The 23,942-nt window shown below is 40.5% G+C and overlaps 1 protein-coding gene across 2 annotated transcripts in view; it reads left to right on the top strand.

Moving 5' to 3' along the window:
- LOC149198129 (uncharacterized) overlaps positions 1-23,137 on the top strand; it is a 38,700-nt gene extending 15,563 nt beyond the window's left edge. For both annotated transcript variants that reach the window (XM_089406111.1, XM_089406110.1), the window contains 6 exons: positions 21,068-21,104; positions 21,228-21,369; positions 21,549-21,731; positions 22,153-22,254; positions 22,355-22,510; positions 22,668-23,137. In XM_089406111.1, the coding sequence (XP_089262237.1) occupies positions 21,068-21,104; positions 21,228-21,369; positions 21,549-21,731; positions 22,153-22,254; positions 22,355-22,510; positions 22,668-22,832 (785 nt within the window). In that variant the 3' untranslated portion in view covers positions 22,833-23,137. The remainder of the gene's footprint in view (positions 1-21,067; positions 21,105-21,227; positions 21,370-21,548; positions 21,732-22,152; positions 22,255-22,354; positions 22,511-22,667) is intronic.
- The last annotated feature ends 805 nt before the right edge of the window (positions 23,138-23,942 follow it).

Genomic DNA, 23,942 nt, shown 5'->3' with positions numbered 1-23,942 from the left:
TAGAAGACACACGTGGGAGCAATTAGAAGAGAAATTGATTGAAGTTTGTACTTGGTTTTTGGCACAGATTTCTAAACAATTTAGAATTGTAAACCTTTGCTGAAAGATACTTTCTCCTAGAAGAAGAGTTGTGTTTTCTCCCAAGTTTGAGTTTCTTAGGGAAAATTTGTTGTCTTTATTGTGAATGGTCATCTCTTTATGATCTTACTATTTTCGCTGCATTACTGTTGAGATTTTCTGTGTATAATCGCTAAATAATACCAATGACATAAAGATAAATTGTTGAACATCATTAGGTAGTAATTAACAGATCAGAAGATTGGTTTCTACTGTGCATATTGTAGAAAATTCAACATGGTATTAGAGCCTTGTTAAAGGAGAAACTATTGAAGGTTAGTCCTAGAAGGAAAGCCACAACCTAGAGGAGGACGAATCTATTATGGCCAAATTTTGTTACTAATTTGCGAGTCTATCTAATAGAGGAAGGTTGAATCAGAAGTTTTGTGAATATTGATCTATGGAAGAGAAGGGTTGGTTTGCCCTAGCCGAAATCTAGCAAGGAAGGTGGCTAGATCCGGTAGACCGAGACCTAGTTTGAGTGATGGTATAGCAGATTTGAGGTAGACGAAGGTTTGATCAAGGGAGCCGAGTTTTGGACAACAAAAGAGGGCCACAAATCTAGACCAAGGCCTTAAGACTGTGCTAGAGAAGGCTGCAGGCCTAGCTAAGAAACTGCAGGCCCAGCTAAGTAATTGCGGGCCCAAAGGGTTGGGTCGAGTTGTGTGCTAGCGCTGCTGTAGCACCATGTCCTAGTTAAGAGGCCAACAAAGTTTGCTTGGAGGATAAGGTTTGCTCTATGTGACCTAGGGGATCAAGAAGCCCTACGAGATAACTGAAACTGCTTAGAAGAAGCCAAGTAAGAAGAGGTTTGTGCATGAGACTAGTTCTAGAAAGGTCGAGAGGAGGATTTGACCAATAACAGAGAGGATCGAGGTTTTGTTCTCGATGTAAAGTTTGGTTAAGGCTATCGTGGAGGGTTTATCTTGTACAATAGAGAGAGTCGAGGTCTGTCTGTCAAATGAAAGGTGGGTTGTGTTCGCTGGAAGAGGTCCGATACCTCATGAAGGAGGGCGAAGATATATAAGTGTTGGCCATAGTCAAGGAGAGATTTGACCAAGGGCCTGCTCATGCAAAAGAGGGTTGATCGCAGAGCTTATTGAGGCTAGTTGCAGGCTGACCTTGCCCTAGGAGCGAGGCTGAAGTATGGACGTATAGGCTGAGGACCTTAGAGTTGAAGAACAGGTTGACCACAGAGCTTATTGAGGTTGGTCAGAGGCTCACCTTGCCCTAGGAGTAGGGCCAAAGAATGAACGTATAGGCTGAGGACCTCATAGTTGAAGAACATGCTGATCGAGGATAATATGAACATATCGAGTGTCCTTATGTCTGTATAAAGGGGGTCGAGTTGAACAAGAGGCAAAAAAGGGGCTGTTGTACCACCTAGGAGGTCGGGTTAGGGCCATAGGGACCTAGGTCAAGCAGGTTGAAGTGGAGAAGTGTCTTGCTGTAAAGGAGGAAGCATATTGAGGGCTATAAGGGAAGGCTGATAGCCAAAGGAAGGAGCTGACATCAAGGTAAGGCCTGCTAAGGAGGGTTGGTTGAGTCGTATTAGGATTGGGTAATTGTTACAACTAAGAGTGTGTGGGATGAAAGGGATAAGCTCAAACCTACGAAGCTGATCAAGGAGTCTGCCAGGTGGGCAACAAGTTGACAATGATCAAAAGGAGTTGACCTCTGTGTGAGAATTGGAGGCAAAGGACAACTTGGTACAAGAGTTAAAAGCCCTAGGGTTTGTGGGAGGAAAAACTTGTAGTACTAAATGCATATGTAGTTGGATGAAGAAACAAAGGAATCTGAGCCTGATGAGATTGCATATGGACTTCTTTAAGGAGGAAAGGATCAAGAGGGAGTTGACAATTCCCTACAACACTAAGCAATTTCTTTCTTTATCAAAAGATAAGTACTTCATATATTTTCTCCCTTGATTATTATTTTTCCTTGGTGAGCCTCTTGTCCTTTTATTTTTTTGCTTGGTTATAATTGTTTCTTCCATGGCCTCCTGAATGAGGTTTGTAGGTACATTGTGAAGGCTGCCAAGGGAATGATTCTGCAATAGATGGAAACATTGGGAAGAACGAAGCAAAGTTTGTGGCAAGAAGGTTCTCCCAGTAAGAGGGAGTACAAGGATATTTTTTGCTCCAGTCTTCGATGGATAGGTTCTTGTATGACCTAAGGGCTCAAGCATAAACTCAGCAGAGTGATTGGTGTTCGAAAGGAAGAAATTGTACAGATTGTTAGGACATCCAGGATTGTCCTAGATGACAAGAAGAGCTTCAAGTTCTGACTGAGCATATTGTCAAGCAGAGTTGAAGGAGCAACTTTCCCAAAGGATGTCATGGGTTGAGATTGTCAAAATGCTCAGAGACAGAAGGTCTCTAGGAGCAATATGCCTTCTTTGAGGAGACCATGTCAAATAGCAGAAGGACTTGCTTACATGACAGAGTAAGTAGCAATAGCAAAAGGAATTGCTTAAATGATAGAGGGAGCAATAGTGGTAGGAGGATTTGCTTCCATGACAGAGGGAGTAACCAAGATTACCACAGAAAGCCATGTATCAGTGTTAGAGAGAGTTGGCCTTGGAGAAGATTGAAATGAAGGATTTTGGCCAAATACACTATTTCTTGGGAGTGGAGATTCAGATTTGGTGGATCTCATGATTTACTTGCAGTTGATTGGATCCTTGATGTACCTGGAAAACACTAGGCTGAATATTTGCTTTGTAGTGAGCACCCTAAGCCAATCTATGGTTGAGTTGAGGCATGTACATTGGGTTGCAACAAAGAATTTGTAAAGGTACCTGCGTGGTACAGTTGGATATGGTTTGAGATGTGTCTCAGGTGGTGAAGTGAAGTTATAGGGATATATAGATTCAGTTTGGGCTGGGAGCGCAGAGGACAGAAAGAGCACATCAGGGTGCTACTTAAGCTTTGGATCGACTATGATATCGTGGTTTAGTAAGAAGCATACTTTTGTGCTACTTAGTACAATAGAGGCAAAGTATATCATAGCCATTGCCGCAAGTCAGGAAGCAATGTGGCTTTGAAAGCTACTTGCAGGGCTATTTGATCAAGCAAAGATCAAATATCACTTCATTCGAGACATGGTGCAAAGAGGAGCAGTGGAGCTCCAATACATATTTACAGATGAGTAGATTGTTGACATTCTCACCAAGCCTCTTTCTAGGGCAAAGTTTGTATACTTTAGAGACAAGCTTGGCGTGATGTAAAATGTTTCCCTCATTGAGAGGGAGTGATGATGTCTTTGCAGGATTGGGAAGACCATCTCTTGAAGCCATAAAGGAATTTCGTTGGGTCATAAGGGACTTTGACCAGGGGAGATGGATACATGCACGAAGCCAAAAGGACTTGGATGGGTCATAAAGGACTTTGACCAGAGGTGAATGGTCGGGGCAATTACAGGATTCGACAAATCTTCTCCTAAGAAGCCAGAAGGACTTGCCTAAGTCATAAAGGACTTTGACCAGAGGAGATATATGTAATTCACTTGAGAAGCCATAAAGGATTTTGGCTGAAGGTGAATGGTCCAATGGCAGGTTCTCTCCTGAGAAGCCAAAAGGACTTGGCTAGGTCCTAAAGGACTTTGACTAGAGGAGATTGATACATTTACTTGAGGAGCCATAAAGGACTTTGGCTAGAGGTAAAGGGCCCTGGATACTCACATTGCCCACTTTAGGTTGGAGTGATTTATAGACATGCATCAACATAGGAAGCTCATGAACTTTTCTTATGAAGGAGAAATTTCAGCTAAGGGGAAATTTGTTGCAGCCAAGAAGAATACCTCTCTCGCTAAGAGGGAGTTTTGATTTTTGTGTAGCATTGGGAGGTATTCCCGCACGCCAAAAGGCCTCCTAAGTCGGCCTAAAAGATTTATGAAAGTAAAAATAAAAATTCAATTTTTTATTGGGCTTCATGAAGACTCAAAATGGACAAGTCGACCTAGCTCATGAAGGGACATGTCCCTTGGGGTAAATGCACCCATTCGACTTCTATATATAAATACAATGTGACATCTTCATTTGACCAATTCGTATGATCATCCCTTTTCTATAGAAGACACACATGGGAGCAGAGGGAAGACGAGTTGATTGAAGTTTGGACTTGGTTTTTGGCCAGATTTCTAGACAATTTAGAATTGTAAACCTTGTTGAAGAATAATTTCTCCTAGAAGAAGAGTTGTTGGGTTTTCTCCCAAGTTTGGGTTTCCTAGGGAAAATTTGTTGTTTCTATTGTGCATTGCTGTCTCTTTATGATCTTATTATTTTTGCTGCATTACTGCTATAAGATTTTCTGTGTATAATTGCTAAATGATATCAGTGACATAAAGATAAATTGTTAAACATCATTAGGTAGTAATTATCAGATCAAAATATTGGTTTCTATTATGCATATTATAGAAAATTCAACACCTATAACATACCCACTCACATTTGTCTCCATTTTGAAGGGCTGCTGCAAGTTTGATAATGCTAGAATTGGTGCTTGACTGATCTTCTTTAAATCCTCAAAGGCCCTCTGTTGACCCTTTCCCTACTGAAAACTTTTGCCACTCATTGTTATGGCGTAGAGTGGTGTTGCTACTGTTGAAAATGAGGCTATGAATTTGCTCAGGTACTGTGTTGCCCCATTGAAAATCCTAACCTCAGAAACATTAGTAGGTACCAACCACTTCATGATGGTCTCCATCTTGGCAAGATTTATCTTCAACTCTCCTCTACCTATCACATACCCCAGATACACCAAAGATTACTGTGCAAACTCACACTTCTTGAAATTTGCTAGCAGCTAATGCTTCTTTAATGTCTCTAGCACCTGCGTCAAATGTGAGATGAACTCCTTCTAGTTAGCACTATATACCTGTATATCATCCAAATAGACAATAATAATTGAATGTATAAATAGTGCAATATCATTCATTAACCTCATAAATGACGCTGGTGCATTGCACAGGCCAAATGAGATGACTAACCACTCATACAAACCTTGCCTGGTTTTGAAGATGATATTCCAGGTATTTTCTTCTCTGACTTGAACCTGGTGACATCTAGACTTTAAGTTCAGCTTCGTGAAGCATTTTCTTGCTACAATTGATCCAATAGATCATCTATTCTGGGTGGGGGGTACCTATTCTTGAGCGTAATTTTGTTTGACGCCTTATAATTGAAATTTGATACACATTCGCCAAGTCCCATCCTTATTTGGATCAATGATGATGGGTGACCCACATGGTGAGGTTGAATGACACCTTGTTCCATAGCTACTGCAATTGCTTCTTCACTTCACTTGTTTCTATAATAGACCCTGCACAATCCAATGTTTGGCAATGGGGAGTCCAACAACAACTGGATCTTGTGCTCCACTTCCTTCTTGGGTGGTATCCCTTTAAGCCCCTGGAACACATCCCTGTATTCTTGTAGCAACTCTTCTAGTTGCTATTTTGTTTCTTAGTACACCCCTTCAGGGATGACTTTACTCTCATTGACTCTTATACAAATTGGTTTTCTCTTAAAAACAACACACTTCCTATTAGTATTGATCAATTTCTTGGCTTTGTTGGCACTCACCAGTGAAATTTTGGACTTTCGCTTGTGCGCGTTGACAGTGAAGGATTTTCCATCCTTGATGAGGTGGTATTGGTTGGTTCATGGCATGAAGATTACATCTTGCATTTACATATAGTGATTTCGAAACACCATTCCACATACATCAAGGGGAACTACATCTATTTCTACTTCATTAATAAAATCAACATTGATAGCAAATTTGATTTTGCATCGTTTGGTTGGTTTTATTTCCGCATCCTTATTTACCCATCCCAATGGATATGGGATTGGATGATCATGAACTTCCAATCCCAATTTGTTGACTAGATTTACTGCAATGAGATTCACTTGTGATCCTGAGTCGAATAGAGCATCAATCTTTATCTTCTTGACTTGTATTTTTATATGGAAGAGTCTAATCTTTCATTCTTTCCCTGTTGTCGAAGGGTACTGAAATTCATATTCTTCTGCACTGATGTACAGATGATCTTCTCGTCCATGTGCGAGTTGTTTTTAAAATGGTTGCTTGAATCAGTGGTCACGAGGTTCTTCTTTTTTGCCTCTTTCTTTCTGTTCTTTGGGTTAATCTTTGGATGCCACTTCCAACACTTCTCTCTATGATCGTCATTGTTATAGTGGTTACTCGGATTTTGCATTGGTACATTGTGGTTGCTGTCTTTTTATCTTTTCCTCCTTTCCACTTCTTCTTCCCTTCCTTAGAAGCATCATGATGCTTTTGCTTTGACCCACTTGATTGCCCTTTATTTTGGTCTCTGTTCTCCAGGTATTGTGCTTGTATGCAAGCCTTGTCCACTAATTTCGGTTTGAACAATGTCACTTACTTCCGTAGATGGCTGTGTAGACCCCCTAGATACTTGAGAAGTACGTCTGGGTTCTTTAGGGAGATATCCATTATTATGATCGTCTTTCTAAATTCTTTGGTGTACTCCTCCTATACATTTTGCCCCTGTTTCTACTTGAAGTAATGCTGCCAGATCCATTGGTCCTCTACATACCCAATAGGGTAAAATTGTGACTTTATGAGGGTTTTGAAATCCTCCCATTTAGTGTTAGAATTTCAAGAACCTAATACTCGGTATTTGGTTCCCAGGAATTATCAACATAATGAATACACGACTAAGTTCCTAACCAAAACAATTTAGCGGAAGCAAAATTACTTGATCTGAATCACATACACATAAATAGATTTTTGGACAACCAATAGTTCTTCATTAATAAATTAATCACAAAACTTACTTGGGCTCCCGTCCTGGGATAATGGCCCAACTGAGAAAATACAAAATCGATCACCAACCTCTCTACACTCTCTTGGACCCAACACGCATTGAGAAACATCTCTCAATCTTGTGCTATTGTTGTGTCTTAGCTCCTCACTTTAGGCTCAATTTTATAACTTTCCTAAGCTAAGATTGACGACCACAATTAGTTCATTAAGTTAATTGAAGATAAGTGACTTTACTCTAGTTAACTATCGTATCTAGCTTTCTCTACTTTAACTCAAGTGCAAGTCATAAATTTAGCTTGCTTTACATGCATATCTCATGCATGTCACATGTAACACATTTGCATGTGTGCAACTCACTTGCACACTCTGCATGTTGCATGCAAGCTCCTAATGAGGCAAATTAAGGTCGTTCTAGTCACAACACAAGACTAGAAGTACATTCTGAGCTACAAAACTCAACACTCCCTCTTAGTGAGGGAGGTACTTCTAGAAGAACCTCCTCCACCTATATTTGTCTCCAACACCACCATGTCATCCACTGTTGTAGCTGCTCCCTTTGAACTAGAAGACTTCCCTGCTACCTGCTTCAGAATCTGATTTGAAGACTTGTTCCTTCCAAACATGCTCCTAAGATCTTGCTCTCGAGTGCCTAACAATGTCATATCATATCAGCTGAGGCTCTTGGCAGTACCCAAAGAATCACTCTTCCTTGCCACCTGCTCCCTCTTAGCAACTGACATTGTTCCTGTATCCAAGATCCCCTCAGATATACTCACATTGTGTCCCAACAACCTGTATCCCTGCCCCTGTCTGATGCCAAGCACTACAACTACATTAGATCAATCCCTCTGAATTTAGAAGCACTTGTCCATCTCATAACAAAACTGTATATCCAACATCCTCCAAGGTTGATACTGAGAACACGTGTACTTTACTTTTGTTAACTATCCTATCTTTAGCTTTTTCTTCTTTAACTCAAGTACAAGTCATAAATTTAGCTTGCTTTACATGCACATGTCATGCATGTAACATATAACACATTTTTAGGCGTGCAACTCACTTGCACACTCTGAATGTCGCATGCAAGCTCCTAATGAGGCAAATTAAGGTCCTTCTAGTCAAGACACAAGACTAGAAGTACCTTCTGAGCTACAAAACTCAACACTCTGTGTTAACGAGGGAGGTATTTATGAAAGAACCTCCTCCACCTGGATCTGTCTCCAACACCACCACGTCAACCATTGTTGTAGTTGCTCCCTTTGAACTAGAAGACTTCCCTGCTACCTGCTTCATAATCTGATTTGAAGACATGTTCCTTCCAACCATCCTCCAAAGATCTTGCTCCCGAGTGCCTAACATTGTCATATCATACCAGTTGAGGCTCCTAACAGTAGCCGGAGAATCACTCTTCCTTGCCATTTGCTCCATCTTAGCAACTGACATTATTCTTGTATCCAAGATCCCCTCAGATATACTCACATTGTGTCCCAACAACCTGTATTCCTGTGTTTGTCTAATGCCAAGCACTACAGCTACATCCAAGGTCGCTCCCTTTGAATATAGAAGCACCTGTCCATCTCAGAACAAAACTCTATATCCAACATCCTCCAAGGTTGATACTGAGAGCACGTGTACCATCAACCCTGGAACAAATAACATCCCTGTCACCTCCAAAAATCCTCCTGACTCTAGCTGGAATCTGACACATCCAACCCCCTTCACTGCATGCATGGTACTAGTCCCACTAAACACACTGCAATTTGAGCCTATCTTTGAAATACTGTCAAACAATGACCTCATCTCCGTCATGTGATTGGACGCTCTACTGTACTCTATCCTTGATCCAATGCTAAGTCCTAGCATGGCTGTGGGTCTATCTCGGTCCTTTGAGACACCCACGAATTTTGCTACCAATCCCTCGATCAATATGGTCTCCCTCTCTCCCTCTGAGGGTTGACCTTCGCCAATCCTATTGACTGCTGGTATTGTCCTTCGTACCTGCCACTAGCTACTGCCAACTTTGTCAACGACTATCGACCTATGCCTGTCTTGGCAAATCCCCTGCGCAACAACTCTTGCTGGTCAATGCAACTCGTAGTTTCTTTGATCATGCCCAGCATTGCATCTTGCTCACGACACAATCCCCTGCAACCATCCCTGGATGTTGTTTGATGACAATCCTGCCGCCTCTTATTTATCAACTTGTGACACACCTCACGCTCTCTACAACTGCTCAACCTCCCACAATCGCACTGTAGGCCGCCTTGCATAGACCAACTTGTGTCATTAGTGTTTATGTAGACCTTGACCACAACCTGGTCCCTTAGTGCTAACATTATCTACGTATACCAACTACTTAACACAATCTTGTCTCTTCTTGTCATGACATGGCGACTCGCTGTCCATAGCAGCAGTGCTCGCCCCCTCCTGTGCCTGATCCGTGCTTGGATTAGCTATTTAGTAGCTATCAACTGTCATCCTACTCTACCACAAATACAAAGTTGACTCAACTAGTTGTCCCTACAACACCTTATGGGTTTGTTTCACTGCCTATTGGGTTTGTTAGCTACGACTGCATCCTCTATAGGCACGTTACTCCTCAATGGTGTGTCCTGTCTACTAAAGTAGCCCAATATTTTGCCTGCGCGTTTGTTGTCTCTCAGTCTGTGCGTAGTCTTGATGGTCTACCCTTCTCTAGCTTGACTGCAGTCAATCGTTTGTTGGCTGACTCAACACTCAACACCTATGTTTTCAATGTTCTCATTGTTCTAGAATTTCTGTGTTATGGTGCTGATTTTTCTGGTTGTGTCTTAGCCCTCTGTCGGCTGTCTAATCTACCTCGATCTCTGCAACTACCATTTACACTCTTTTTGACCCGATTGATGCACCCACGACTTGTCTCTGTGCTCCACCATCCTGTCTTGCCACCTTTGACCATTTCTCATGATGGAAAGCTGTTGCACTTGCCAGGTTGGTCAACAACTTATTTTCTTCACCTGATCCGTGAAAACTCTGCGTTTCCTAGCTCGGGGTTGTTTGTGGCTCGACTCTCGTATCAACTTCACCTGTCCTGCGGTTGGTTCGTTGTTCTGGTCATAGTGGTGGCTTGCCGATTGCCCTAATGGCGGCTGCCTTGGCGACTATTGGCGGCGACTGGTGGGTTGTTGGACAACCAATGTGGGGTCCCTCCCTCTTTTTGTTTATTTTGTTTTTTTTCATTTCTTTCACTCAAAAAAAATTGCCCATAAAAAATTCCTCAGCGCGGAAAAAAAAACTCGCCACCTGTAAAAAATTGTGGTTTTTATGATCCCAACATAAGTCACATGACATGAAGACACGGAGGACACATAAATACAAGTATTCGACACAAGACACATCGACCCCAGAAATAGGACACAAGGGACACAATATATATATATTAAAAAACACTGAAATATAGTGCCTGATCCATCTTTTTTAGAAATTAGAACATCTACAGATATGAATCATGATGATATCTATTTAGTATTTAGTAGGAAAATATGCATTCATCTAGAAGAAAAGATATCTTCTAGTTGACAGACTCTAACAATTAGTAGCTTGTTCTTCTCATAGACAACTATCAATAATCTACTCTCTTGAACTGTTGCCTTATAAACAACTATCAATAATCTACTCTATTGAACTTGTTGCCTTATGATGACATCATGTTGGTTGAGATTCTTTTCCGCTGTTCTTTTCATATATCATTTTGCTTGTTTTTGCTGAAAACAATAATAATGGGACACGAAATAGTGCTCCCAGTTTTACAAGTAGCAAAATCTAGAAAAATACTAGCATCTCTCTGTTTCAGGAAAGAGAGTGAAAATAATTTCATGAAAATGAGTAGATAGAAGTACATCAATACTAAATAACATAATGGATAGACACTAGAATGGTGAATTTGTTAGATATAAGTAGATTCATCACATGATGTATGGTGATTTTTTTTGAAATTGTTCGCTTGCTTTTCCAGGGGTTTCTTTTGATGCAACAATTTGAAATTAGATATTAAATTTTCGTGAGGATATACAAGTCATAGACAGTTAGTATTATGAACAATTGTCACTCCTGTGGAATCCAGATGGATTTTCCATAGAGTCACTATGGAGAACCATTGATTTTTCCCACTTTAATTTCTGAAGAACTCAGGAGTGCTTTACATCTACAAACACATACGCACATACACATTCAGAGATATTGTTGATTTGGGGTAGCATTGGATGTGCTCTAGCCACGAAATTTGGTGGAGAGGTTGGGGAACATGAGATCTCCAATACCCAGAAAGGGTTTGAGTAGATTCTAAACAGATCAGGAGATATTAAAATAATTAATATTTTTAATAGACTTAGGGAAAATAAAATATTAATGTGTATTAATATGAATCTGTGTTAGAATGGTCCAAAAGACATAGATCAAGCCAGATCTAATCTTAGCTGTTGATTAGGGACTTAATCTCGGCCGTTGAGATGTCAACAGAAAAAGTATAAGAGGAGGCTTGAGGGGCACTTGGAGAACACACTGAGGCAGACCAGTCAATTCAATTTCTAGAGCGGGGTTTGCGAGAAATTGAACCAGTGGTCTGGAAAGCAGTCATGAGGCAGCGAGTACAGAACAGAGAGACGGGAGATCAACGCAGAAGAGGTAGCGTAGAACCAGAGGAAGCCACGTAGAGGCAGCAGAGACTGCGCAAAGCCAGAAGGGCCTACGTCATCCACGCAGAGGCTGCAGGAGTGACGCAGAAGCCCAGAGAGGCTGTGCAGAGCCTTAGTAGGCTGACGCAGAGGGTTTCAGGCTGTAGCAGAGGTCAGTAGGGCCTACGTTGGGTTTAGGAAAGTGTTGGAAGTTTCTCTATCTGTGGGTAAGCCAGTTTGGCACCCTGTTGTACAAGAAAATTGTTGAATAATAAAATCCTCCCTTGTTGCACCAGTTTTCCCACATTGGGTTTTTCCGGGGACATTAGTCCAAAATAATTGTGTTGATGTGTGCATATTTTTGTTTCTGCATTACGATGTGATATCTGCAACAATATTTATTTTAATGTTTGTTGAAATAATTTCTTGAATAACTTATGATGAAATAAGTAGGGAAAGTAAATCAGTTGCTACAGTGATAGAATTTTCACATGGTATTAGAGCAAGTAATCAGAGACAGAAAGGGAAAATCAGTTATGGGTCGAGACCACGATGTAGAGGCATCCACCTCAGGGGACTCACGCAGATTTTCAGAAGATTGCACAAGAGAGAGAGATTTTGATTTCTCTATGTTGGCTTCCAGGTTGGAAGAAGAAGTGGCATGCATGACTCGCGCTGCATCATCAGAAGTATGCTATATAATCAGTGGAGCCTCGTGGCATATGACGGGAATCAGGGAGTGTTTCTCAGAATATCGAGAAGAGAAGATGAACTTTCAGATCACCATGGGGAACAAGGCAATGTGTACTCCAGTAGGAAAGGGTACCATAGTTTTTCAGACAGAATCGGGAGAGCGGTTTTGTGCCACAAATGTGCTGCATGTGCTAGGATTGGGGATGAACTTACTTTCCGTGTCACAACTACAAGGCAAGGGCTATGATGTCTACTTCATCAAGAAAAAGGTATACGTCAAACACCCAAGCTAGAAAAAGAAAGTGCAGATTGGGATCAAAAGTAATCGGTTGTACAAATTACAAATAGAATCTCCAATGGCACTAATAGGCAGTCATGGGGACAAAGACTTGAACGAACTATGGCACAGAAGGATGGGTCACTTGCACCATGGAGCTCTGAGAATTCTCAGGAGCACTGTAATAGGAGTTCTGGATTTGAGTACAAAACGAGATGATGTATGCAGGGGATGCGCTCTAGGAAAGTATGCCAAGGCGGCATTTCCTAGGAGCAACCACAAGGCCAAGAGTGTACTAGGATTGATACACTCAGATATCTGCGGACCTATGTCCGTCAAAGCTCTCAGTGGTGCCGAGTATTTCCTTACCTTCATTGATGACCACTCGAGGAAAACTTGGATCTATTTTTTGAAAACCAAGGATGAGGTTTTCTGTCGATTCAAGGAGTTCAAGGCTCTAGTGGAGAATCTGATAGGTAAGAAAATCAAAGTCTTGCGCTCAGATAATGGTGGAGAATATGTCGATAAGGACTTCACTGATTATTGCGCTAAGGAGGGCATCAGAAGAGAGTGGACAACTCCCTACAATCTGGAGCAGAATGGGGTGGCAGAAAGGAAAAACAGGACTATTGTAGAAGCAGCTAGGGCCATGCTGTATGATCAGGATATGCCAAAATTCCTGTGGGAAAAAGCATGCAACACAACTATCTATGTTCAAAACAGGACTCCTCATTGGGCATTGGGCAAGATTATTTCAGAGAAAGTCTTCACTGGGAAGACACCTGAAGTCAGTGATTTCAGGATGTTTGGGAGTTTGGCATATTGTCGCATACCCGAAGAAAAGAGGAAGAAGCTGGATCAGACTGCAGAAAAGGAGTATCTGGCAGGAAGCGAGAACGCTAAGGCACACAGGATCTATCTTCCAGGGAGCAGGAAGGTAGTAGTACGATGAGATGTAAAGTTCATGGAGGATAGAGTTTTTAGAAGATCTCGCGAAATGCCTTCCAAGGAGCAATGGAAAGAGGATCCGTTGGTCATGCCTCTTCAACCAACGAAAGTGAAGAATCCTTCCTCAGATCAGGAAGATTCTCAGGATGAGGAAGAGGAGCAAACAAAAGCACTTGTTGGCAGAGGAAGTACCAGTAGGGAGTTTCGTCAGATTCTGTGTGATGCAAAGAACTTCATCGGAGAGCCAAGGAATAGTAAAAGGGAGTGAAAACAGCGACACAGGTATCAGGCGTTAGTAGCTCAGGATGGAGAGCCTGCCAGCTTCAAGGAGGCAGCTCAGCATCAGGTCTAGCTAGATGCGATGGTGGAGTATAACTCCATAATGGTAAACGATATCTGGGAGGTGGTGTCAAGGCCTCAAGACAGATCTGTGGTAGGTCCAAGATGGATCTACAAGATCAAATACGCTACTGACGACAGTATTGAAAAATACAAGGCCAGGTTTGTGGCTAAGGGGTATGCTCAAAAGGAAGGGATTGACTATGAGGAAACCTTCGCCCCGATAGCCAGGTATACATCTATTAGGACCGTGATATCTCTTGCAGCCCAGATGGGATGGGAGATCCATCAGATGGATGTCAAGACGACATTTTTGAACGGGGTAATAGAAGAAGTATACATTGAACAACCAGAGGGCTTTGAAACTCATGAGAAGAAGTCTCATGTATGCAGACTGAAGAAAGCCTTGTATGGGTTGAAGCAGGCACCAAGAGCGTGGTATGGTCGAATAGATGGCTACTTGCAAAAGATGGGGTTTGTCAAGAGTGACACGGATCCGAATCTCTACTATCTGGTCGTAGAGAGCGAGCCACTTATCTTAGTATTATATGTGGATGATCTCTTCCTGACAGGATCATCTAGACTCATTGAAGACTGCAAGAAGAATCTAGCCACAGAGTTCGATATGAAGGATCTGGGACGAATGCACTATTTTCTAGGGTTGGAAGTTTGGCAGCAGAAAGGAGAAATCTTCCTTGGGCAAGGAAGGTATGCTATAGAAATTCTGAAAAGGTTCGGGATGGGAGATTGTAGACCTATGGCTACGCCAATGATCACCAACTGGAAGAATATTGATGCATCAGAAGACAAGGATGTCGATCCCACCCTATACCGACAACTCATAGGGTCCCTAATGTATCTAGTCAATACCAGGCCAGATATTTGCTACGCTGTCAACACCCTCAGTCAGTTCATGGTGGAACCAAAGAGGGCTCACTAGGCAGCAGCCAAGCACGTTCTCAGGTATTTACAGGGAACAGTTGATTATGGGCTCTTGTACAACAAGGGGAAGGATATCAGATTGAGTGGATTTACTGATGCAGATTGGGCAGGAAGTTCAGTGGATCGGAAAAGTACCTCTGGGTACTGTTTCAACATTGGATCAGGAATAACCTCCTGGTGCAGTAGGAAACAAAAGTCTGTGGCTCTGAGCTCGTCTGAGGCAGAATATATGGTAGTAAGCACAACTTCGTGTGAGGCCATATGGCTTAGAAAATTGTTGGTAAACCTATTCAGAAGAAATATGGAGGCGACCAGGATCATGTGTGATAATCAGAGTTGCATCAAACTCTCTGAGAATCCAGTATTTCATGATAGGTCAAAGCATATTGATATCCGGTGTCACTTTGTCAGAGATTGTGTCCAATGTGGAGCTGTACAGTTGAGCTACACTCCTACAGGAGAACAAGTGGCAGGTATCCTCACCAAGGCCCTTGGAAAGTCAAAATTTGACTACTTAAGGGAAAAGATGGGGATGGTAAAGAACCCCTTTTAAAAGTAGTGTGTTAGTAGCACGAATGAAGAGGGAGTTGCAGTGCAGATGCAGTGTTGGGAGAAAGGACCAACAACAGCATAGATGCAGTGGGAGTTGTAGTGCAGATGCAGTGTTGGGAGAAAGGACCAACAACAACACAGATGCAGAGGAAGGTGCAGTGTAGATACAGTGCTGAGAGAAAGGACTAGCAGTAGCATGGATGCAGAGGGAGCTGTCGTACAGCTACAATAGTGGCAGTGGCAGAACCATGGGCAGCGGTACAGGATGCAGCAGTGCAGAGGATGTTGGGCAAGGAGGCCTAGCATCAGCACAGGTACCTATGCCGGATGATGAGAGTAATACTCAGTGAGGAGTATTACTAGAGCAAAGTCCTTGCTAAGAGGGAGTGTTGATTTGGGGTAGCATCAGATGTGCTCTAGCCACGAAATTTGGTGGAGAGGTTGGGGCACATGAATTCTCCAATACCCAGAAAGGGTTTGGGCAGATTCTAAACAGATCAAGAGATATTAAAATAATTAATATTTTTAATGGAGTCCCTAAGTTTAAACTTAGGAAAATAAAATATTAATGTGTATTAATATGAATCTGTGCTAGAATGGTCCAAAAGACATGGATCAAGCCAGATCTAATCTTAGCTGTTGATTAGGGACTTAATCTTGGTCCTTGAGATGTCAACAGAAAAAGTATAAGAGGAGGCTTGAGGGGCACTTGGAGAACATACTAAGGGAGACTAGTGAGTTCAATTTCTGGAGCAGTGTTTGCTGAGAAATTGAATGAGTGGCCTGGAGAGCAGTTAGGAGGCAGCAAGTACGGAACAGAGAGACAAGAGATCAGCGCAGAAGAGGCAGACGCAGAACCAGAGGAAGCCACGCAGAGGCAGCAGAGACTGCGTAGAGCCAGAAGGGCCTGCATCATCCACATAGAGGCTGCAGGAGTGACGCAAAAGCCCAGAGAGGCTGCGCAAAGCCTCAATAGGCTGATGCAGAGGGTTTCAAGCTGTAGCAGAGGTCAGTAGGACCTACGCTGGGTTTAGGAAAGTGCTGGAAGTTTGTCTATCTGTGGGTAAGCTAGTTTGGCACCCTGTTGTACAAGAAAGTTGCTGAATAATAAAATCCTTCCTTGCTGCACTGGTTTTCCCACATTGGGTTTTTCCGGGGACATTAGTCCAAAATCACTGTGTCAATGTGTGCATATTTTTGTTTTTGCATTACGATGTGATATCTGGCATCTGCAACAGTATTTTTTTTAATGTTCGTTGAAGTAATTTCATGAATAACGTATGATGAAATAAGTAGGAAAAGTAAATTAGTTGCTGCAGTGATAGAATTTTCACACATATGCTTATACATATGTATTCAGATATGAATGCAAAATCTATATGTATGTTACAATATAAGTAAAACAAAGACAAATGATGACATCGACAAAATCATGTACATTGAACCTTTATATTAAAATAACTTTTAAAAAATAATAAAGTAAATACAAAATCGTATCAAATTCTATTACAAAATAATGATCCAAGACATGACAACAGACAACTTAGTGAGGTTGGAAAGTAAGAGTATGACGTGGACTTGACAAGAAGTCGACAAAAACATGATCGATTTCATTAGTCATCCAACAAAATTCCTCACACTGCACAACAAATTCAATTTCAGCGGCGAACAATGACAAAAAAAACCCAAAAAAAGCCAGGTTGCAGCTTTAAATGTCACTTTTCGTGGGACACGTGTCCTAAGAGCCAAAAACGTTAGGGCACGTTTTCGCTACGTCCAAAACACGTGTCTTGATTGGAGGACACGAAAAAAATTGTTTTTGACCTATTTTGTGTTCAACATGTGAAATACGGGACACGAGACCTTGAGGGACGTGTCTTGTGACTTAGATCCCATCTAACCTGGCTTTGATGATTTGACATGAACCTTGACACCTGTAATTCCAACATCGATTCAAAGTTGGTGCTCTGAGACCATGTTAGAATTTCCCAAACCCAACATTTGATATTCGGTTCCCAATAATTCTTAACTGAACGTATACACTGCTAAGTTCTTAACAAAAAATATTGATCGGAAGCAAAATTACTTGATTTGAATCACATACACATAAACAATTTTTTGCCCAATCAACAATTCTTCATTAATAAATTAATCACAAAACTTACTTGAGCTCCTGTCCTGGAGGACAGGACAATGGCCAACTGAGAAAATACAAAACTGATCAACAACCTCTCTGCACACTTCTCGGACCCAACACACACTCATTGAGAAACCTCTCTCAATCTTGTGCGGCTGTTGTGTCTTAGCTCCTCACTTTAGGCTCAATTTATAACTTTCCTAAGCTAAGATTGACGACCAAAAGTAGCTTGTCAAGTTAATTGAAGATAAGTGACTTTATATTAGTTAACTAGCCTATCTTTAGCTTTCTTTACTTTAACTCAAGTACAAGTCATAAATTTAGCTTGCTTTACATGCACATCTCATGCATGTCACATGTAACACATTCGCATGCGTGCAACTCACTTGCACATTTTGTATGTTGCATGGAAGCTCCTAACGAGGCAAATCTAGGTCCTTCTAGTCAAGGCACAAGACTAAAAGTACCTTCTGAGCTACAAAACTCAATATTTAGTCACTGGAGCTCCAACCTCAAGGTTTCTATGTGGCTTTCCCACTTGGTCAAGGCATGGCCCTCTAATTTTAGCAGAGCAAATGAAATCTTTTGTCCATGTTTTATATGATGAACACTAAAATAAATTTCTAATTAATGCAAATTGGGATTTAGCTATATAGCGTCAATCTCACCTTGATACGACATGATATCGACCTTTGCTTCCATCTTGAATAGGGACTGTGAGTGATTCACACGACTTGAACTGGGTTGATCCTTTTAAGGAGTTTTCTTAGATTCCCTCTATTTCTTCCTGATTTGTCGATTTCCCCTATGATCCGACCTCCATGTCAGAATCTCCATTTTCTTTAAATAACCCAAGCTTATTGGTCAAGGCCACCATGAAGAGGCTCACCTTACTAGTTTATATCTACGATTTGTGCTTCCAACTGCACAAATCTCTCTTTTGTGGGTTATTTACAGATTCGTCGGCCATGACAGGGGTTTTGTGACTTTTGGCTTAACCAATCTAGATTCCCTGCAAATCTCCACAATATACCCAAGGAAACCTGCTCTGATACTAGTATGATTTGTAAATTGTCGTGGATATTCCACAAGACAATTCTTCACAACAAATTTGATAAAATTAAGTTTAAAATCCGAAATCTACATTATGAGGGTTTATTTCTCCTTAGATTTCTGAATCTGTTAATTATTGTTTATTGCATATGTGTGCAAATTATAATTATGTAGAAAATAGAGAACAACGAAATAAAATTCACAAACCACAAATTAACACAAGATATAACCCGGGAAACCCATTCGGGAGAAAACCCAACTAGAAGGTGAGGTTGCTATGCTCTCTTTCCAAGAATGGATAATGGATGCAAGCACAAAGAAGTGAGACTTGTGGCTTGTGGGCTGCTACAGTGCACAAATCCTCTCTGTTTAGTCTCTCTCTGTCCACTCTTGGCTACTCTGCTCAACTATGGAACAAAATGCACTGCAATAGAATTGAACCCCTTTTTCTTCCTAGTGGCCCGGTTATAACACACCCTGATAGCTTACTAGTGATTAAGTTTGACTCCTTCAACTCTTAACTAGAGCCACAATATGGACTCTTCTAGAGTCTTCTTCATCATAATTATGTGGATAGCCCATTTGCCATGAATAATGGGGGCTGATGTGGCATCCTCTCGAATTATGGTGGTCAAACAACAAGGTCAACTTCCAAGTAGCATAACTTTTGCATATGGACTCCGTTTGAGGCGATTCTTGCACTGTTGGAAAGGTTTCTGTGTATAGAACATGGTTTTAAAACTTGGTAAGATTGAATCGATACTCTGTTAAATCAGTCGGTTTATTAGTCTCGGAGGTTGACCTGATCAATGACTTTGGTTTGATACCAAACTGGCCATGAACCGGCTGGTTTTGGTACCAAATTAGCATAAACCGGTATGAATTGGCCGGTCCGCTCATAACCTGGCTGGTTCATTAAACAACCATGTTTAGGGTCGCATACCCACAGAATGACAGTTTTAGCTGGCTGTGAATAGTTTTTTGGAAACTAGGAGCTATTTTTGTCCAAAAACACCGTCTCCAACCCTATAAAACTACACCTGCCCTCTCATTTGCCTCACACATCTGTTAGGTCGTGCTTCTGTTAGACTCTGAGCCAAATGATGTAATTGTAGCTCCTGCTGATGATCCCATGTCTAGTAGTGGTGATGAGTTTGACGAGGAGTCATCATGTTGATCACTGATATGTAGACTCGTAGTAGGCTAGTGGCCCAGTAGCTTGTAGCATTGGTTTTCGACTCTAGAGGACATTTAGAGCCTCGTTGATTATGTATTTTGTTGCTAATATTTGTTGCACTCAGCGCCATTTTGATATATTCCTCCTTACATGGTATATAGATGAGCAAACTTTGCATATTTAGTCTCTAATGGTTTGGAATCATGGTTTTAAATCTTAATTATTTTTTCATTAAAAATTAATTAGTTCATGTGTTTTTTTAAAGACTGCTTCATTGAGATCTGACCAGTCCAGTTTTACTGGTTCCAGTTCAATAACCAGTTTGATAGGTGAACCGCGTTGGTTCCCAGTTTTGGTTTTTAAAACTATGGTGTAGAATAGCACAAAAAGGTGCGGTACTTAAGTGGCAAAGTTTTACCCGTCCTCCCCCCACCCCCAAAAAAAATGCTGTTTGATGCCAAAAACTACCCCTGGAAGGTTTCAGACCCCAGTTTGTGAAACTAGGTCTTGCTGGTTAAAATGGTCCTGTAAGCTTATTCCTTCACTTTTTTCACTCTGAAAGCATCATGATGGATGGCAAATAATAAATGATCCAATCTGGATCAGTTAATGGAATTCTGTGTACAAATAGATCATCAATATCTACAAATACTCACAGAGCAGGAAATAGGCACAGTGGGAAATTTTACTATCCTCTTTTGATTCCTCTCCGTAAGTCCTCTCTGATTTACATCTCAAATTATTCACTGAAGCAGAAAGAATCAGACAAAGAAAGAATACAAATGAATGACATGAATAAGGCCCATTTAACAGAAATTCTGACGCAAATGCGTCTGCATGCTCTGCTCTTCAAAAAGAAAAGAAAAGACTCTATTGTTATTGAGAAGACATTGTAGGCCAGAATGAAGATGTAGCTTTTTTCATAAAATGCCTTGATGGCAAAGCATCTTTGAAGGGAGTGTGTATATATAGTACACAATCACCACGGTAATTTCTCTGCTTTTGTCATATGAGAGCCTTATATCCTATAGAAAACACTTGCAGAAGTAACACAAATGAAATACAAATTAATTCAATAACACAACTCCTCTTTTGTAGTTGCAATTATTGTTTTCCATGGAATGGGATTAGAAAGGTCGTGCACTATGTAGCCCTATTCCGGAGTGTATGTAATTTTGTTCACGTGCTGCCTTTTTGTAAATCCCAAGGCAAGCCTTTTCATTTCTGGGTTTTATTTTGATGTATTTCCTGTGAGGTAATAGTTTGACATCTTTGACAGCAACATGCATATCCTATTTTGATACATATACAAAAATTCCAAAATGTGTTTGTTGTTGCTTTGCTAATCAGTGTTGGTCTTTTGCTCTGTAGGTGAAAGTATGTGGAATGACTTGAAGCTTTTCACTGGGTTTGTTTTCTTATGAACCTTTAAGCATATATGTGTACATATTTATCTTTTTCAAACTGGTAATTCTGCATATTTCTTTAAATATTAAATGCTTCATTGTTTGAAGTAGTATCTTTATTTCAGGGATGTGGATATACCCCTTACAGAAAATGGAGTCATGGAAGCTTTAGCTAGTGGTCGTTCTGTTAGTGAAATTGATTTTGACATTATTTTCACCAGTAGATTGGTCCGAGCCAAACAAACAGCCCTTATTGCAATGACTCAGGTCTTAGTAATTTCTTATAGTGCTCTGTTTTTCCTTCCTAGTTCACTGTATTTCATAAGATAGAGCAGTAAATTGGAGTAAAACAAACTTAAACTCCCAGTTGTAGTGCACCAGTTCATTTTTGGTTATATGTCAAGATTTGGATGATCTACTTATTTATTTGTTCTGTCGGGAAGCAGAGCAGATTCAAGCGGGTGCCAGTTATAGTAAGAGGGGGCTTTCATGGGAGAGGGAAGACTGGCGATGCAAATAGGTTACGGCTCCGAGATGCAGCTGCCAAGGCATTAAAACATGCTTCCTGCCACATGGTTCCAGTTTATGCAGATCCTGCTCTTAATGAACGTTGCTATGGCGATCTCCAGGTGTAGCCCCAGGCCTGTTGGCTTTCTAGAATTTGGCTGTGTATCGAAATGTCACATACTTAGTTTCATTCATTTTTTCTCGTTGTAGAGATTAGATTAAAATTATGATGACATGACATTGTATTGTGTAATTTTTTCTGACCTCTAAAAAATTCGGGCAAGTTAACCATAAGGAATGTTGCCTTACATTATACTGTGTATCCATATTCTTTGGTCTCATTTAAACATAGTTCAACATTAGTTTTACCTACAAAAGAGATATATATTTCAAAAAATTTCTGCTGCGTATGTAGAATAATGCAGAAATAAACAAAGGTGTTATGTAAAACACCTTAAGTTTACGAGCATTTGAAAGTCCTTTACTGGAAGGGCAGGATGTTCCGTTGTAGTTCTAATTTATAATATAGAACTTAATCTGCAGGGATTGAGCAAGGAAGCAGCCACCAAAGAGTTCGGAGAGGAGACTGTTATGAAGTGGAGGAGGAGCTATGATACAAGGCCTCCTCATGGAGAAAGCTTGAAGGTTGGATACAATTATACAAATAGAGGTTTAGACCACTTATTCAGAATTCTTATCTAGCATTTTCATTCCGCCATTAACTACTTTTTTCTTTTCCATTTAGGATACTGCAGCAAGATCTGTTAGATTTTTCAAGTCGACAATAATCCCAAGGTTACAAGAGCATCGGAATGTGCTAATTGTGGCTCACGGGAATGTTCTTCGTTGTATTATTGCCCACCTAGCTGGGTTTTCAGAGATGGAGATGTTGCAACTTCAGGTTTGGTTTTTACCTTCATATGGAGATTTCCTGATATCTTGTAGATCCTTGTTACTACTTAGGGGTAGGTTTCTTTCTGTCACTAGTAATTCATTTACAAATTTTCGGTGCTGACTATGTATTGTTTGTTGTCTTACCTAAAACTTATAATTTGAAGATTGTAACTGCCTTGCCTTATGCGTACACCTATGATGGTGGGACTTTTGCTGAGTGTTGTGCATTGCCTCCTTTGGACCCGAATAGAAATAATGATGATCAGCAAGGAGTCCCTTTGGGCATCTCGTCTGTGTTCAAGACTGGTGATATCAATTCACTTATTTGAGAGATGATCTGGTTGAAAGTCCACCCTAGCAATTCGTAAATTATAATCACCGAGGGACATTTTCCTTTCTTTCCTGTAAATTGTATGTTGTCTTAAATAACGTTTATATTATTTGGATCCTAACGTTTTCAATTTCTTTTCGGACCGTTCATAAATTGTATTCCCATGTTGGAGAAGTGGTACCGACCTTGTGGGAATTTGACTGTTCAAAATTTGTATCCCCATATTGGAGAAGTGGGGAGCAACCTTGTGGGAAATAATTTTCTAATGCAAAAATGTTTCACAAGGGATGTTCCTTTTGCTCATTCAAATTGTTCCTTAAATTTCCTCTTAGTTATAGGGAAAGGAGTGGTCTTAGTTGAAAATTGATAGCAAAATGGACGTCTGATTTAGGTAGCTCATGACTTGAAAGTTATCTTTCCTGCTGTGGAAGGCATACTTCATATATAGGAGCTTCACAACTCGTATATTTTAAAGAACTATTTAGTAAAAGTATGAAAAGAAAATGCAGTCTTCCCTAATAAAGAAAACTCATGAAATTATTTAAACCTTTTAAAGCCATCGCTGAGACTATTTTGAACAGTGAATAAGAAGTAGCATAGTTCCTTCTTAAAACCCAGATATTTTGAGAACAAAGAGGATTAAAAATTCGGGTGTAAATCTTCGCTGTTTAAAGGATCCAGGTTAAGACGAAATTTATGTTAGTTTTTATTTCTCTGTAAAATATTTATATTTTATTGTAGGCTGAATGGTTAGGTAAAATCCTATACTGATTATTTTAACATTGTTTCTGTCCTTTGTAAAATATTTTATTGTAGGTTTGTTAGTAAGGTAAGACTCTATATCTTCATTCTAGTTTATTTGTGGTACACACATGGCATATGGAAGGCATCTCTGTTTGAGCACCCTACACTACAAAAGCACCTCAGTTCTACCATTACACAAATATTGTCTTTATATAAATGAAAGGAGAATAAAGCAAGAGTAAAGAACTAAGGAAAAGTTGAACCATTTTAAAATATATGTTAACAATTAAGCTTCCCAAAGTGGTTAAAAGTTGAAGTCATTCAATTAGCTCCGAGTTTTCAATCCTGGCTGGAGAGGCATGTA

Source organism: Pinus tabuliformis, chromosome 2_2 (genome assembly GCF_031772625.1).
Source record: "Pinus tabuliformis cultivar Carrire ecotype Pingquan chromosome 2_2, CPIR1, whole genome shotgun sequence".
NCBI classification, from domain to species: Eukaryota; Viridiplantae; Streptophyta; class Pinopsida; order Pinales; family Pinaceae; genus Pinus; species Pinus tabuliformis.
The sequence above is the reverse complement of the archived record's forward strand: the minus strand, read 5'-3'. Positions and strand labels throughout refer to the sequence as shown.